The following is a 19,000-nucleotide window of genomic DNA, read 5'->3' on the forward strand; positions in this document are numbered from 1 at the left end:
CTGTCCTGTCAGGCAGTGTCCCTCAGTGTCCCCAGGGCCCCCTGTAGTTGTTTCCTCATTTGTATATATGTTGTTGGATATTAAAAGATTGTTACCCAGGAGGTACCAGTGACCAGGTGACCCCAAGAGCTATGGGCTCCCTGATAGTCTCCCCCATATAAGCCCTGGATGGTGCTTCTCTCTCTCTTCCGGCTGAGGTCCAGTGTAGTCGTCTAGTGTGTGTATCCAGAGTGTTGGAGACCTCAAAGTCCAGTCCTGCAGCCACCATCAATTCAAGTAAGCTGTGTAGAGGTGGGCACACACATCATGAATCCATTTATGTATAGAGGTGGGCACACACATGAATCCATCTATGTATAGAGGTGGGCACACACATGAATCCATTTATGTATAGAGGTGGGCACACATGTCATGGATCCATCTATGTGTAGAGGTGGGCACACATGTCATGGATCCATCTATGTGTAGAGGTGGGCAAACACATCATGGATCCATCTATGTATAGAGGTGGGCACACATGTCATGCATCCATCTATGTATAGAGGTGGGCACACACATCATGAATCCATTTATGTATAGAGGTGGGCCCACACATCATGGATCCATCTATGTGTAGAGGTGGGCACACACATCATGGATCCATCTATGTGTAGAGGTGGGCACACATGTCATGGATCCATCTATGTGTAGAGGTGGGCAACACATCATGGATCCATCTATGTATAGAGGTGGGCACACACATCATGGATCCATCTATGTATAGAGGTGGGCCCACACATCATGGATCCATCTATGTATAGAGGTGGGCACACATGTCATGGATCCATTTATGTATAGAGATGGGCACACACATCATGGATCCATTTATGTATAGAGGTGGGCACACATGTCATGGATCCATCTATGTGTAGAAGTGGGCACACACGTCATGAATCCATCTATGTGTAGAGGTGGGCACACATGTCATGGATCCATCTATGTGTAGAGGTGGGCACACACGTCATGGATCCATCTATGTGTAGAGGTGGGCACACACATCATGGATCCATCTATGTGTAGAGGTGGGCACACACATCATGGATCCATCTATGTGTAGAGGTGGGCACACACGTCATGGATCCATCTATGTATAGAGGTGGGCACACACGTCATGGATCCATCTATGTGGAGAGGTGGGTACATACATCATGGATCTATCTATGTATAAAGGTGGGCACACTTGTCATGGATCCATCTATGTGGAGAGGTGGGCACACACGTCATGGATCCATCTATGTATAGAGGTGGGCACACATGTCATGGATCCATCTATGTGGAGAGGTGGGCACACACGTCATGGATCCATCTATGTATAGAGGTGGGCACACACATCATGGATCCATCTATGTATAGAGGTGGGCACACAAGTCATGGATCCATCTATGTATAGAGGTGGGCACTCACATCACAGATCCATCTATGTATAGAGGTGGGCACACACATCATGAATCCATCTATGTATAGAGGTGGGCACACACATCATGGATCCATCTATGTATGGAGGTGGGCACACACATCATGGATCCATCTATGTATAGAGGTGGGCACTCACATCATGGATCCATCTAAGTATAGAGGTGGGCACACATGTCATGGATCCATCTATGTATAGAGGTGGGCACACACATCATGGATCCATCTAAGTATAGAGGTGGGCACACACATCATGGATCCATCTATGTATAGAGGTGGGCACACATGTCATGGATCCATCTATGTGTAGAGGTGGGCACACACGTCATGGATCCATCTATGTATAGAGGTGGGCACGCACATCATGGATTCATCTATGTATAGAGGTGGGCACACACATCATGGATCCATCTTTGTATAGAGGTGGGCACACATGTCATGGATCCATCAATGTATAGAGGTGGGCACACACATCATGGATCCATCTATTTTATCCCCTATTCTTTGGATAGGGGATAAGATGTCTAGGGGCGGAGTACCCCTGAAAATAAAGGATCTACAGGATATTACTCAGGATCTGTATAGTACAAGTTATGTATTTAGAGAATAACACATCTTTATATAGAGATTATTTCCATATATACATGGACGGCTCTGTTACATCCGTATAGACATATACAATGACACAGGCACAGTCGGCCATACGAGCGCAGGATCAGACGACCTATTGGATTTAAATATTTCTTCACAACTCCATAAGGTCAGTGATCAGATTTTGATAATAATTATTAATTATATATGGGATTATGGAATATGACGGTAGAGTCGGATGTGTCGGGGTCCATTTGATCTCTGTTGGTCTCTGAGGTGACTGCATCGGACTTCTTAACCGTGGCGTATACAACCAAGGCCTGGTAAAAAAGAGAGAAATTCTCAACACAATTCTGTAAAAGATTCTGGACATGAAAAATGATAGAGGGGCACAACCCCCAGAGGGCGACCTCCATGTCTGTACTTTTCTAGTCTATATTGTCGCATATTGACGAATCTTGTAAGAACTTATGGGGGAGATTTATGGTTATTATGGGCAACAAAGAGAACCTATCAGAGCTCAGCTTTCATTTCTCGTAATGCTCTGGTGAAATGAAAGCTGAACTGTGATTAGTTGCTATGGGCAACAAAGAGAACCTGACTATGAGACAGTACCATAGATGTCCCGCTATGTCTCCACCGGGGCAGTAAATGGGTCTCCCCATCGTCTAAAGGTGAATATACACGATGGCACAGAGCAAGGAGGAGCAAGATGGTCAGGAATGGAGATGACATGACTTTTATGGGGGTAACGGGGCATCTTGATATATGCTCCGTACCCTAGTCTCCAACATCCTGGGCCTCCATGAGGGCAGTACTGCAATTAGGGGCCCAGGCCGAATTAACATAAAAAGGGTCCTTGTCCCGCTGGCTCTGCCCCTTCTACTGCACAGTCTGTGGTTTGGCAGTATGGGGCCCTTAAAGGAGTAGTCCAGTGGTGAATCCAGTGGTGAACATCTTATCCCCTATCCTAAGGATAGGGGATAAGTTTGAGCTCGCGGGGGTCCGACCGCTGGGGCCCCCTGCGATCTTCTGTATGGAGCCCCGACAGCCCGCGGGAAGGGGACGTGTCGACCTCCGCACAAAGCTGCGGCTGATACACCCCCTCAATACAACTTTATGGCAGAGCCGAAGCGCTGCCTTCGGCGATCTCCGAAGGGGGGCGCGTCGGCCGCCGCTTCCTGCGGAGGTCGACACCCGCTATCTGGCCGGAGAGCCGGGGGCCCCGTACAGAGAGATCGCAGGGGGCCCCAGCGGTCGAACCCCCCGCGATCTCAAACTTATCCCCTATCCTTAGGATAGGGGATAAGTTTTTCACCACTGGACTACCCCTTTAAATTTCTGATGGTGTTCCGGCCTACATCACCTATCTCAGGCCCCTTAAAATTTAGACCCCTTATTGAAAAGGTTTCCTCTTTTGTTATAGACCAAGTCAATCACATCCCTCAGCCCATCCCCCCCAAACATCGGTATAGTCCATTATTCCAGAACAGCTCAGCACTATGTGGCCGTATCATTCCTCTATATACTCACATCCTCTTTTGTGGCAGCGGACGAACAGGGTGAAGGATCTAAAAGAAAACACGAAGAACAATAAATGTCGATGATTGTTAGAGCCTCCCAGAACAATGACGGCCTTACATTGATTAGGTGGTGGAACCGGTGGAACGGCCATTTTTTAATGACAATACCAGGCCACTTGGTTCTTGTGCTACTATTAGCTGCCTGCATGGCCTAAATTTGGTACCATGGCCTGGACATTGATGGTCACCAATTGCACAGTAAAGCTGCCAGCAGCGGATCTTGATGAGTTAGATGCCCAATTTTTTATCATTCGCATATCATTAACAAGTCTACCAATCCTATCATATATAGTAGCGGTCTTCAAACTGTGGCCCTCAAGCTGTTGCAAAACTACAAATCCCAGCATGCCCGGACAGCCAACGGCTGTCCGGGCATACTGGGAATTGTAGTTTTGCAACATCTGGAGGGCCACAGTTTGAAGACCACTGGTTTACATCAGTGTCCATCCCTCATATATATATATATATATATATATATATATATATATATAGTCCCAGTACAGGACGTGGCCCTGAGCTACCTTTAGGCCCTGTCAGGTTGAGTCCCTCAGTGACCTGGGGGCTCCCCTGCAGGGTCTCCCCCTGTTGTTCCATAATGTTGTGTATATCACTTTAAAGGGGTACTCCAGTGAAAACCTTTTTTCTTTTAAATCAACTGGTGGCAGAAAGTTAAAAATATTTGTAAATTACTTCTATTAAAAAATCTTAATCCTTCCTGTACTTATTAGCTGCTGAATACTACAGAGGAAATTCTTTTCTTTTTGGAATGCTCTCTGATGACATCACGAGCACAGTTCTCTCTGCTGACGTTATTATAATAATAATAACGCTTTATTTATTGTTGTCCTTAGAGGGATTTGAACCTAAGTCCCCAGCACTGCAAGGCAGCAGTGCTAACCACTGAGCCACCATGCTGCCCTTAGCAGACATCTTCTATGCATGGTTGCTAAAATGGACAGAGATGTCAGCAGAGAGCACTGTGCTTGTGATGTCATCAGTGTTCCAAAAAGAAAGGAATTTCCTGTGTAGCATTCAGCAGCTAATAAGTACTGGAAGGATTAAGATTTTATAATAGAAGTTATTTACAAATATGTTTAACTTTCTGCCACCAGTTGATTTAAAAGAAAAAAAGGTTTTCACCAGAGTACCCCTTTAATGCCTAGACAGTCTCCTAATGTATATATAGAGCAGAGTTGCTGTGGGAGGTCTCAAGGACCTGGGAGTCTGTCACATGTTATGTTATGCAGTCACATGATTTGTTGTCAAATGTTCTCCCAGAGAGCACCAGCTTAACCTATGACCCGCAGCTTGACCAATGGGCTTTAGTCCAGCCCCCCACTATATAAAGGGGCGGCCATTACAATTTCTCTCAGATTCCATCTGCTACTGAGACAGCAACCACCAGAGATCTCAGTGCAAGTGATCAGCATCTGGAAGACCCCAAAAGCTACAGTCATTCCAGTAAGTCTCAAGTCTATGTCTGCTGTCACTACAAATAGTCAAGTATATTCAAGTCCAATCTCAAGTCAAGTATATTGGTCCAGCAAGCTGCGAGGTCCTTCTGGGTTCTGGCCACCTCTCTGGGAATTCTGGCCTTAGTTGTGAAGATAATCCCATCTGTCTCATACTCAGTAAAGTCTCCGTTTGACCATAACTGGTTGTGGACTCTCATTTCCCTACTAGCAACTGGGATAGCGGAGAATCCGGGCGTGGGGTGTTCCAGAACCCTAAAACCACACTGGCGTCACGAACACTAGGGGTTAATACCATCCAGCCCCCGGGGTTAATCCCATCTGATCCCACCACTCACACCGCTACATCCGTGGTCCTGCCATACACTGGTGGTCCACTATATATATATATATATATATATATATATATATAAACAGTAACTCTCATAGGTGAGTCCACCCCTAGTTTCTCCTTTGGGACGAGATAATTCTCTTTAGGTTTTCTTCTTCTAATAAAATAAAACTGGTCAATAAAATAAAACTATAGTCAGCTAAATAAATGTATAGACCGTATAAGATGTATAGACCCCTCCTTAGGAAAGATTTATTAAGGTCATCCCCCACCCTCAATATAGTCTGTAGAATATAACACTGACCTTGTTCCATCCTGAGAGTAACATAGGTACAACCTTCATCTTCAAGATTCTCCTCCGGTGTTACTGACGAGAAAGAGGATTTGAGAAACATTTTAGGCAGGGTTCACACTGTGGATTCTCTGACTGTAGAACATTCCAGCCAGAGAATACGAGGGCACCCTTTGCTGACTGAATCAGTCGGCGATAGGACTGCGCAAGCGTTTCCGTTTCTATAGATGGCAATGTATTGTGCGCGGATTCTGACAAAAACATTGGGTAACATTGTTCTTTTGGTGGAGGAATTTTCAAAGTGTGAACTGTGCAATAGAATCATATCTACAGCATTGGGATTCAGCTGCACTGGAATTTCCCAGAGGGATTTCTACGCAGCATTACGCTTGTAAATTCCTTTGTATGAACCAGGCCTTACTGATAAAAAAATAATATGAAAAAATTCAGAGCAAAAAGTTTTGAAAAATATGAGTAGAGGAAAGGAAGAGAAAGTGAAAGGAATGAAAGAGAAAGTGAAAGAAATGGAAAAGAAAGTGAAAGAAATGGAAAAGAAAGTGAAAGGAAATGGAGGGCCAAGGAGATGAATAAAGAAGGATGTGAAGGAAATGAAAGTAAAAGTAATGATAGATAAAGTGAAAGGAATCCAGTGGAAAGGGAAAGTGACTGAAAGAGAAAATGAAGAAACTAGAAAATATAGAGAGAGAGAGAAAAGGAAAGGAAAAGAAGAGAAAGTAAAGTGAATAGAAAATAAAAGAACCGAAGAAAATAAAAATAAGAAATGGAATAAGAAAAGCATCAAAGAGAAAGCTAAAGAAATCCAGTGGAAGGAAAATAGATGAAAGATGAGAATGAATCAGAAGAGAACGTCAGTGAAAGTGAAAACAATGAAGGTAAGAATAATAGAAAACAGGAGAGCAAGAGGAAGATACAATGAAGGGAACTGGAGAGAAATGTTTATATTCAGGTTATTTTTCTTACCATTTCCATACACTTCCTCTTGGGCAGTTGTGGTATTTTGTCTGTCTACATTTTCTATATTCTGTACGGACCCTGAAGAGTAGACAATTTGGACATAAAGTCAGGTCAAACTGTAATACACAGGAAATGATAACAAAAAAGAGATGAAATTTCAGCTCCCAAAAATAAGATAAAAGTCCAAAATGTATTTCACATCATTAAAAATGAAAAAAATTGAAACCCAAAAAGTGGTGTTAAAAGCATAGCAGAAACACCGACGCGTTTCAAACCATCATGGTTCTTAGTCATGGCACTTAGTCGTGGCGGCATGGTTTATAGCGCACCTGAAAGCTGTGACTGGCATCACCCCCTTAAGTCTAGGAAGGTTTACTTCCAAGATGTGCCAAAGGCGAAAGTGGTGCACTGGGGAACAGAATCGGTAAGACCTTTTCTGATCCCTGGACAAGCAGTATATACAATAAGGTTGTGTCTCATATGAAGCAGTAATTTGAACACTTTAAATGCATTTGTAGCGTTCTATGTAGATGTTCTATCACTTAGATTATATCTTAGATATTAGTAGTAATAACCTGTAGATGGTGATTCCTTGTGACAATATCCAGAAGAAAGAATTTTTTTTCTGTATTGTAAGAACAGCCCAACAAGTAGGATGAAGACTAAGGGCAGAATCCAAAGCATCAACCACGGGAAACTACGATCTGTGCAACAAATGAACAAAAGCCATAAAGTATAGGAATGAGGCCAATAGTGATAATAACTATTAAAGTAAGAGGAGCTGTAAGTCTTATGGAGATGACAAAGTAGAGATAAAGAAAATAATGAAGTAAAAGAGAAAAAGAGGAAGGAGAATAAACAGAAAATACAACGGAGAAGACGCGGAAGGCAAAATAAAACATAATGTTTGAAATGAAGTTATCACACGGATAAAGGACAGTGCAGTAGATATAAAGAACGCAAACATGAAATCAGATTCAAGAAGAAGATTCAAGAAGTTCATAAAATGTATAAATCTACAGGTGTCCTACCAGAAGGCCTGGCCTCCACCAAGACGTTTCGGACTTCACTGAGCACAGAGAAGGTCCTGTTGTGTGAGAGTCCATTCCCGGCATTACACCGGTAGATTCCTTTATAGTCATATTGAAGATAAGAAATACCACAATCCACCTCCAAAAATGGAACTTCAGGCGCTGAGGGACCAGATAGTAGTAGATGCCTGATGAAGCGCAGATGCGCGAAACGCGTTGCATGCTGGGAATAAAATTATTTGCCTTCATTACTATCTGGTCCCTCACCGCCTGAAGTTCCATTTTTGGAGGTGGATTGTGGTATGTCTGGTTTCTTGTGGAATGGCAGCAGTGGGCGATTGACATATACCCTTCTCCATGTTGTGCTGGCTGTTGCACAACATTTTATGGTAAGCGCTCATTTACATCTGGCGTTTGTCATTATTGGCAATATTACACTATGGAGCGCTCCTTCTCTCTCTTTTTCTAGATATTGAAGATAAGGTATATACAGGATTTTCCCATTGTCCTTCAGTTCATAGAGCTCAGAACTTGTCTCCACCACAGTCTCATTGTGCAGCCAGAAGACAGAGACGCTAGTGCCACGCTGGACGGAGCAGGTCAACGTCAGGGGTTCTCCCATTATAAAATCCTCCCCTTCCCTATTGGTGATGATGTGAATGCCCAATACCGGTTCTGTTAGAGGAGAGACGATGGAAGTTAAATGTGATAGACGTGTAATGCTGAAAATATGGGGGTAGGCTTGGATTGTATGGGACTGGCACTAGTGCATTGCACATGATCCTATCAATATCAATTGGTCTTCACTTATTTCGGTGTTGTTTATACGGAGCTGCAGTTCTGGCCTTCTTGACTTTGTTCTTTTATTGGGCACATAGTAAAGGGGGTTAAGAAACGCAAAAGACCTATATGGATTTTGTCATTGTAGATCTTATTCTAGACAATATATAGTCCATTGGTTCTTAATCCTACAGATAACTCTATAACTACACTACTATTAGACGTTCTATCGACTGCCCCATCGCATGTGTTGACAAGAAAACCACAGAATGAAGTGCTGTCAACATGAGAAAAACCACCACAAACCCTTCTGACCCTGTAATAAGTCAATGGTGACCACCAGGCTTTAAAGGACTACTCCGCCCCTTGACATCTCATCCCCTATTCAAAGGATTGGGGATAAGATGTCTGATCGTGGGGGTCCCGCAGCTGGGACCTCCACGATCTCTGTGCAGCACCCTGCATTGGTTTAGAACTCTGGTTGTGGGCAGTGTGGGTCGTGACATCACAACCACGCCCCTTGTCATGTGACACAATGCCCCCTCAATGCAAGTCTATGGGAGGGGGCGTGGCGGCCACCACGCCCCCTCCCATAGACTTGCATTGAGGGGGCGAGGTGTGATATCACAAGGGGGCGTGTCTGTGATGTCACGACCCCTGCCACCCGCTACAAGCGTTTGGAACAAAATGTTTAAAATGCTGGGGCAGCGCAGTACAATATCCCTTTTAATATAAATAGAAGACATGATGTATATGTGGCTCATGGCATGAATTCCATCTACAATTTCTTAATATTTCAGTTAGCTTTGTCCCCAGTTCTATGAATTCAGAATGCATACACATGACACAACTACTTACCTATCACTAGCAAATTGGCTTCCTCACTGCGTTGAGGTTGGGTTTGGAAATCATTGTATGAAGCACAGGAGTAGAGTCCACCCATGGTCAGTGACGTAATGCTAAGTTGTAGCTGTGCTGTCCCCTTTTGGTGAACAGTAATATTCCCTAACAATGTCTGCTTGTGATAGAAAAGGTAGTGTATAGGGTAGGAGCCTTTAGAAGACTCACATCGAAGAACAGTGTCGTCTCCCACGGTCACATTGTTTGATGAGAGCATCAGGATGGGTTTATCCACCGCAACTGTTGAGGAGGGAAATGTTCTTGTTACCTCATTTACTTTAAATAATATAATTGTTTATTAGATAATAATGTATAGCTTCATATATATACAGTGATCCCTCAACAATATTTTCAGAATACAATGGTCTTTTCTGGTCTTTTCTGGACCATTTTAACTTGAAACCAGACTCAACATATAATGTACAGACAGTCCAGATCTGTGAAATGTGTCAATGGCTGAAAGAACCGACCAATCAGAATGGGCATCTCACTGGTAAAACACCTGTATTACTGAAGTGTATGCACTGACTGGTGTCTGGTAGAATATTTCATATATTATGATCCCTGTTTTGTGTTTTGCTTATTGCAATTACATAAATTACGGTTCATCGAAAAACTAAAGCCATATTAAGGATTATTTTCATATGTCAGCCTGGGTTGTATGAATTACATATGGTCTTGTGGACATATTCAGAAATCTCAACCAATGAATGTTGTATTCTGACCAGATCAGCCTGCACAGGGGAAAACTTCCATATAAAAGTGATATAAGGGCCAGAAATGGTGCTACTCCTCATGTGCACATACAGGGAAGATTACACGGACCAGAATGACTGGTATGCCTAAAGTCATGTATGGTACATGAAGATGCCTCTACAATGTTCTGGTTTTAATAGACTCAGGATTTGACCATTCCAAAAAATTACATTTCTCCTGGTTCAAACTTTTTTGGTAGACTGATTTGCCAGGTCGGAGATGACATCTTCATTGAAGATTCAACCAAAGTTCAACCAAAGAAAGCCAAATCCCAGCTCTATGCTTACTGCCGCCACCATGGGTTAAAGTTCAGATGAGGATTTTATACCATGGATATCTAGAGAAACTCAACCTCGTAGTGGTTTTCTGGATCACTTATGCGATGTTCAGCAATGTTTAGATGGGCCACTGTTTTCTGCTTGGAAAGAAGTTGACTTTTCTCGTCCTTTCAGGCTAATTATTCCTATAAACTATAAACACTGATCTTAACTGATGGATATCAAAGCTTTTGCAGCTATTTCAAGCCAACATCTTCTGAGGACCCCAATAATTATATATAACCAAGACAACATCTTCTGAGGACCCCAATATTTATATATAACCAAGACAACATCTTCTGAGGACCCCAATAATTATATATAACCAAGACAACCTCTTCTGAGGACCTCAATAATTATATATAACCAAGGCAACATCTTCTGAGGACCCCAATAATTATATATAACCAAGACAACATCTTCTGAGGAACCCAATATTTATATATAACCAAGACAACATCTTCTGAGGACCCCAATAATTATATATAACCAAGACGACATCATCTGAGGACCCCAATAATTATATATAACCAAGAAAACATCTTCTGAGGACCCCAATAATTATATATAACCAAGGCAACATCTTCTGAGGACCCCAATAATTATATATAACCAAGACAACATCTTCTGAGGACCCCAATAATTATATATAACCAAGACAACATCTTCTGAGGACCCCAATAATTATATATAACCAAGACAACATCTTCTGAGGACCCCAATAATTATATATAACCAAGAAAACATCTTCTGAGGACCCCAATAATTATATATAACCAAGGCAACATCTTCTGAGGACCACAATAATTATATATAACCAAGACAACATCTTCTGAGGACCCCAATATTTATATATAACCAAGACAACATCTTCTGAGGACCCCAATAATTATATATAACCAAGACAACATCTTCTGAGGACCCCAATAATTATATATAACCAAGACAACATCTTCTGAGGCCCCAATAATTATATATAACCAAGACAACATCTTCTGAGGACCATAATAATTATATATAACCAAGACAACATCTTCTGAGGACCCCAATAATTATATATAACCAAGACAACATATTCTGAGGACCCTAATAATTATATATAAACAAGACAACATCTTCTGAGGACCCCAATAATTATATATAACCAAGACAACATCTTCTGAGGACCCCAATAATTATATATAACCAATACAACATCTTCTGAGGACACTAATATTTATATAACCAAGACAGCATCTTCTGAGGACCCCAATAATTATATATAACCAAGAAAGCATCTTCTGAGGACCCCAATAATTATAGATTACCAAGCCAACATCTTCTGAGGACCCCAATAATTATATATAACCAAGACAACATCTCCTGAGGACCCTAATAATTATATATAACCAAGACAACATCTTCTGAGGATCCCAATAATTATATATAACCAAGACAACATCTTCTGAGGACCCCAATAATTATATATAACCAAGGCAACATCTTCTGAGGACCCCAATAATTATATATAACCAAGACAACATCTTCTGAGGAACCCAATATTTATATATAACCAAGACAACATCTTCTGAGGACCCCAATAATTATATATAACCAAGACGACATCATCTGAGGACCCCAATATTTATATATAACCAAGAAAACATCTTCTGAGGACCCCAATAATTATATATAACCAAGGCAACATCTTCTGAGGACCCCAATAATTATATATAACCAAGACAACATCTTCTGAGGACCCCAATAATTATATATAACCAAGAAAACATCTTCTGAGGACCCCAATAATTATATATAACCAAGGCAACATCTTCTGAGGACCCCAATAATTATATATAACCAAGACAACATCTTCTGAGGACCCCAATATTTATATATAACCAAGACAACATCTTCTGAGGACCCCAATAATTATATATAAACAAGACAACATCTTCTGAGGACCCCAATAATTATATATAACCAAGACAACATCTTCTGAGGCCCCAATAATTATATATAACCAAGACAACATCTTCTGAGGACCATAATAATTATATATAACCAAGACAACATCTTCTGAGGACCCCAATAATTATATATAACCAAGACAACATATTCTGAGGACCCTAATAATTATATATAACCAAGACAACATCTTCTGAGGACCCCAATAATTATATATAACCAAGACAACATCTTCTGAGGACCCCAATAATTATATATAACCAATACAACATCTTCTGAGGACACTAATATTTATATAACCAAGACAGCATCTTCTGAGGACCCCAATAATTATATATAACCAAGAAAGCATCTTCTGAGGACCCCAATAATTATATATTACCAAGCCAACATCTTCTGAGGACCCCAATAATTATATATAACCAAGACAACATCTCCTGAGGACCCTAATAATTATATATAACCAAGACAACATCTTCTGAGGATCCCAATAATTATATATAACCAAGACAACATCTTCTGAGGACCCCAATAATTATATATAACCAAGGCAACATCTTCTGAGGACCCCAATAATTATATATAACCAAGACAACATCTTCTGAGGAACCCAATATTTATATATAACCAAGACAACATCTTCTGAGGACCCCAATAATTATATATAACCAAGACGACATCATCTGAGGACCCCAATATTTATATATAACCAAGAAAACATCTTCTGAGGACCCCAATAATTATATATAACCAAGGCAACATCTTCTGAGGACCCCAATAATTATATATAACCAAGACAACATCTTCTGAGGACCCCAATAATTATATATAACCAAGAAAACATCTTCTGAGGACCCCAATAATTATATATAACCAAGGCAACATCTTCTGAGGACCCCAATAATTATATATAACCAAGACAACATCTTCTGAGGACCCCAATATTTATATATAACCAAGACAACATCTTCTGAGGACCCCAATAATTATATATAAACAAGACAACATCTTCTGAGGACCCCAATAATTATATATAACCAAGACAACATCTTCTGAGGCCCCAATAATTATATATAACCAAGACAACATCTTCTGAGGACCATAATAATTATATATAACCAATCTAACATCTTCTGAGGACCCCAATAATTATATATAACCAAGACAACATCTTCTGAGGACCCCAATAATTATATATAACCAAGACAACATCTTCTGAGGACACTAATATTTATATAATCAAGACAATATCTTCTGAGGACCCCAATAATTATATATAACCAAGAAAGCATCTTCTGAGGACCCCAATAATTATATATTACCAAGCCAACATCTTCTGAGGACCCCAATAATTATATATAACCAAGACAACATCTCCTGAGGACCCTAATAATTATATATAACCAAGACAACATCTTCTGAGGACCCTAATAATTATATATAACCAAGACAACATCTTCTGAGGCCCCAATAATTATATATAACCAAGAAAACATCTTCTGAGGACCCCAATAATTATATATAACCAAGACAACATCTTCTGAGGCCCCAATAATTATATATAACCAATCTAACATCTTCTGAGGACCATAATAATTATATATAACCAAGGCAACATCTTCTGAGGCCCCAATAATTATATATAACCAAGACAACATCTTCTGAGGACCCTAATAATTATATATAACCAAGACAACATCTTCTGAGGCCCCAATAATTATATATAACCAAGACAACATCTTCTGAGGACCATAATAATTATATATAACCAAGACAACATCTTCTGAGGACCATAATAATTATATATAACCAAGACAACATCTTCTGAGGACCCTAATAATTATATATAACCAAGACAACATCTTCTGAGGACCCTAATAATTATATATAACCAAGACAACATCTTCTGAGGACCCCAATAATTATATATAACCAAGACAACATCTTCTGAGGACCCCAATAATTATATATAACCAAGACAACATCTTCTGAGGACCATAATAATTATATATAACCAAGACAACATCTTCTGAGGACCCTAATAATTATATATAACCAAGACAACATCTTCTGAGGACCCTAATAATTATATATAACCAAGACAACATCTTCTGAGGACCCCAATAATTATATATAACCAAGACAACATCTTCTGAGGACCCCAATAATTATATATAACCAAGACAACATCTTTTGAGGACCCCAATAATTATATATAACCAAGAAAGCATCTTCTAAGGACCCCAATAATTATATATTACCAAGCCAACATCTTCTGAGGACCCCAATAATTATATATAACCAAGACAACATCTCCTGAGGACCCTAATAATTATGTATAACCAAGACAACATCTTCTGAGGACCCTAATAATTATATATAACCAAGACAACATCTCCTGAGGACCCTAATAATTATGTGTAACCAAGACAACATCTTCTGAGAACCATAATAATTATATATAACCAAGACAACATCTTCTGAGCACCCTAATAATTATATATAACCAAGACAACATCTCCTGAGGACCCTAATAATTATGTATAACCAAGACAACATCTTCTGAGGACCCTAATAATTATATATAACCAAGACAACATCTTCTGAGGATCCCAATAATTATATATAACCAAGACAACATCTTCTGAGGACCCCAATAATTATATATAACCAAGACAACATCTTCTGAGGACCCCAATAATTATATATAACCAAGACAACATCTTCTGAGGACACTAATATTTATATAACCAAGACAACATCTTTTGAGGACCCCAATAATTATATATAACCAAGAAAGCATCTTCTAAGGACCCCAATAATTATATATTACCAAGCCAACATCTTCTGAGGACCCCAATAATTATATATAACCAAGACAACATCTCCTGAGGACCCTAATAATTATGTATAACCAAGACAACATCTTCTGAGGACCCTAATAATTATATATAACCAAGACAACATCTCCTGAGGACCCTAATAATTATGTGTAACCAAGACAACATCTTCTGAGAACCATAATAATTATATATAACCAAGACAACATCTTCTGAGCACCCTAATAATTATATATAACCAAGACAACATCTCCTGAGGACCCTAATAATTATGTATAACCAAGACAACATCTTCTGAGGACCCTAATAATTATATATAACCAAGACAACATCTTCTGAGGATCCCAATAATTATATATAACCAAGACAACATCTTCTGAGGACCCCAATAATTATATATAACCAAGAAAACATCTTCTGAGGCCCAATAATTATATATAACCAAGACAACATCTTCTGAGGACCCTAATAATTATATATAACCAATCTAACATCTTCTGAGGACCATAATAATTATATATAACCAAGGCAACATCTTCTGAGGCCCCAGTAATTATATATAACCAAGACAACATCTTCTGAGGACCCTAATAATTATATGTAACCAAGACAACATCTTCTGAGGACCCTAATAATTATATATAACCAAGACAACATCTCCTGAGGACCCTAATAATTATGTATAACCAAGACAACATCTCCTGAGGACCCTAATAATTATGTATAACCAACACAACATCTTCTGAGGACCCTAATAATTATATATAACCAAGACAACATCTCCTGAGGATCCTAATAATTATGTATAACCAAGACAACATCTTCTGAGGACCATAATAATTATATATAACCAAGACAACATCTTCTGAGCACCCTAATAATTATATATAACCAAGACAACATCTCCTGAGGACCCTAATAATTATGTATAACCAAGACAACATCTTCTGAGGACCCTAATAATTATATATAACCAAGACAACATCTTCTGAGGATCTCAATAATTATATATAACCAAGACAACATCTTCTGAGGACCCCAATAATTATATATAACCAAGAAAACATCTTCTGAGGCCCAATAATTATATATAACCAAGACAACATCTTCTGAGGACCCTAATAATTATATATAACCAATCTAACATCTTCTGAGGACCATAATAATTATATATAACCAAGGCAACATCTTCTGAGGCCCCAATAATTATATATAACCAAGACAACATCTTCTGAGGCCCCAATAATTATATATAACCAAGACAACATTTTCTGAGGACCATAATAATTATATATAACCAAGACAACATCTTCTGAGGACCCTAATAATTATATATAACCAAGACAACATCTTCTGAGGACCCTAATAATTATGTATAACCAAGACAACATCTCCTGAGGACCCTAACTGTTACGCCTAGCGCTCCGGGTCCCCGCTCCTCCCCGGAGCGCTCACGGCGTCTTTCTCCCTGCAGCGCCCCGGTCAGTCCCGCTGACCGGGAGCGCTGCACTGTCATGGCCGTCGGGGATGCGATTCGCACAGCGGGACGCGCCCGCTCGCGAGTCGCATCCCAGGTCACTTACCCGTCCCGGTCCCCTGCTGTCATGTGCTGGCGCGCGCGGCTCCGCTCTCTAGGGCGCGCGCGCGCCAGCTCTCTGAGACTTAAAGGGCCAGTGCACCAATGATTGGTGCCTGGCCCAATTAGCTTAATTGGCTTCCACCTGCTCCCTGGCTATATCTGATCTCCTCCCTTGCACTCCCTTGCCGGATCTTGTTGCCTTGTGCCAGTGAAAGCGTTTAGTGTGTCCAAAGCCTGTGTTACCTGAACTTCTGCTATCCATCTTGACTACGAACCTTGCCGCCTGCCCCGACCTTCTGCTACGTCTGACCTTGCCTCTGCCTAGTCCTTCTGTCCCACGCCTTCTCAGCAGTCAGCGAGGTTGAGCCGTTGCTAGTGGATACGACCTGGTTGCTACTGCCGCAGCAAGACCATCCCGCTTTGCGGCGGGCTCTGGTGAAAACCAGTAGCCTCTTAGAACCGGTCCACTAGCACGGTCCACGCCAATCCCTCGCTGACACAGCGGATCCACAACCCGTAAGCCGAATCGTGACAGTAGATCCGGCCATGGATCCCGCTGAGGTGCCGCTGCCTAGTCTCGCTGACCTTACCACGGTGGTCGCTCAGCAATCGCAGCAAATTGCCCAACAAGGACAGCAGCTGTCGCAGTTGACCGCCACGTTACAGCAACTTCTGCCTCTGCTACAGCAGCAACCATCTCCTCCGCCAGCTCCTGCACCTCCTCCGCAGCGAGTGGCCGCTCCTAGCCTCCGCTTGTCCCTGCCGGACAAATTTGATGGGGACTCTAAACTCTGCCGTGGATTTTTGTCTCAGTGTTCCCTGCATATGGAGATGTTGTCGGACTTGTTTCCTACAGAACGGTCTAAGGTGGCATTCGTAGTAAGCCTTCTTTCAGGAAAGGCCTTGTCTTGGGCCACACCGCTCTGGGACCGCAATGATCCTGCCACAGCCACAGTCCAGTCCTTCTTCGCTGAAGTCCGGAGTGTCTTCGAGGAGCCTGCCCGAGCTTCTTCTGCCGAGACTGCCCTGCTGAACCTGGTCCAGGGTAATTCTTCAGTGGGCGAGTACGCCATCCAATTTCGTACTCTTGCTTCCGAGTTATCATGGAATAACGAGGCTCTCTGCGCGACCTTTAAAAAAGGCCTATCCAGTCGCATCAAGGATGTGCTGGCCGCACGAGAGATTTCTGCCAACCTGCAAGAACTCATCCATTTGGCTACCCGCATTGACATGCGTTTTTCTGAGCGACACCAAGAGCTCCGCCAGGAAAAAGACTTAGATCTCTGGGCACCTCTCCCACAGTATCCGTTGCAATCTACGCCTGGGCCTCCCGCCGAGGAGGCCATGCAAGTGGATCGGTCTCGCCTGACCCTGGAAGAGAGGAATCGCCGTAGGGAAGAAAATCTCTGTCTTTACTGTGCCAGTACCGAGCATTTCTTGGTGGATTGCCCTATCCGTCCTCCACGTCTGGGAAACGCACGCACCCAGCTCACGTGGGTGTGGCGTCTCTTGGTTCTAAGTCTGCTTCTCCACGTCTCACGGTGCCCGTGCGGATTTCTCCTTCAGCCAACTCCTCCCTCTCAGCCGTGGCCTGCTTGGACTCTGGTGCCTCTGGGAATTTTATTTTGGAGTCCTTTGTGAATAAATTCAGCATCCCGGTGACCCGTCTCGTCAAGCCGCTCTACATTTCCGCGGTCAACGGAGTCAGATTGGATTGCACCGTGCGTTACCGCACAGAACCCCTCCTGATGTCTATTGGACCCCACCACAAAAGGATTGAGCTCTTCGTTCTCCCCAACTGTACCTCTGAGGTCCTCCTCGGTCTGCCATGGCTCCGGCTTCATTCTCCCACCCTTGATTGGACCACCGGGGAGATCAAGAACTGGGACTCTGCCTGCCACAGGAAGTGCCTCTCCCCCCCTCCCAGTCCCGTCAGGCAAGCCTCTGTGCCCCCTCATGGCTCCCGTCCTTGTGTCTCCCTGCCCCGTGCCAAGCTTCACCCTCTGCCCTCCCTCCCCATTCCAACTCCTGCTGTACTGCCTGCCGTTGAGGAAACCCTCCATTCTTTCCCGGTGTCCTCATCCCAGGGGAGGCAGTTACCGGACAAAAAAAAGGGGAGACCTAAGGGGGGGGGGTACTGTTACGCCTAGCGCT

The 19,000-nt window shown here is 41.9% G+C and overlaps 1 protein-coding gene across 1 annotated transcript in view; it reads right to left on the bottom strand.

Moving 5' to 3' along the window:
- Positions 1-2,107: 2,107 nt before the first annotated feature.
- Positions 2,108-19,000, bottom strand: part of LOC130295081 (Fc receptor-like protein 2) — a 37,453-nt gene continuing 20,560 nt past the window's right edge. The window contains exons 8-13 of the mRNA XM_056545350.1: positions 9,366-9,647; positions 7,272-7,400; positions 6,703-6,774; positions 5,734-5,796; positions 3,577-3,614; positions 2,108-2,363 (exon numbers count right to left, since the gene is read on the bottom strand). Of these exons, the coding sequence (XP_056401325.1) occupies positions 2,241-2,363; positions 3,577-3,614; positions 5,734-5,796; positions 6,703-6,774; positions 7,272-7,400; positions 9,366-9,647 (707 nt within the window). The 3' untranslated portion in view covers positions 2,108-2,240. The remainder of the gene's footprint in view (positions 2,364-3,576; positions 3,615-5,733; positions 5,797-6,702; positions 6,775-7,271; positions 7,401-9,365; positions 9,648-19,000) is intronic.

This window comes from Hyla sarda, chromosome 11, assembly GCF_029499605.1.
Source record: "Hyla sarda isolate aHylSar1 chromosome 11, aHylSar1.hap1, whole genome shotgun sequence".
NCBI classification, from domain to species: Eukaryota; Metazoa; Chordata; class Amphibia; order Anura; family Hylidae; genus Hyla; species Hyla sarda.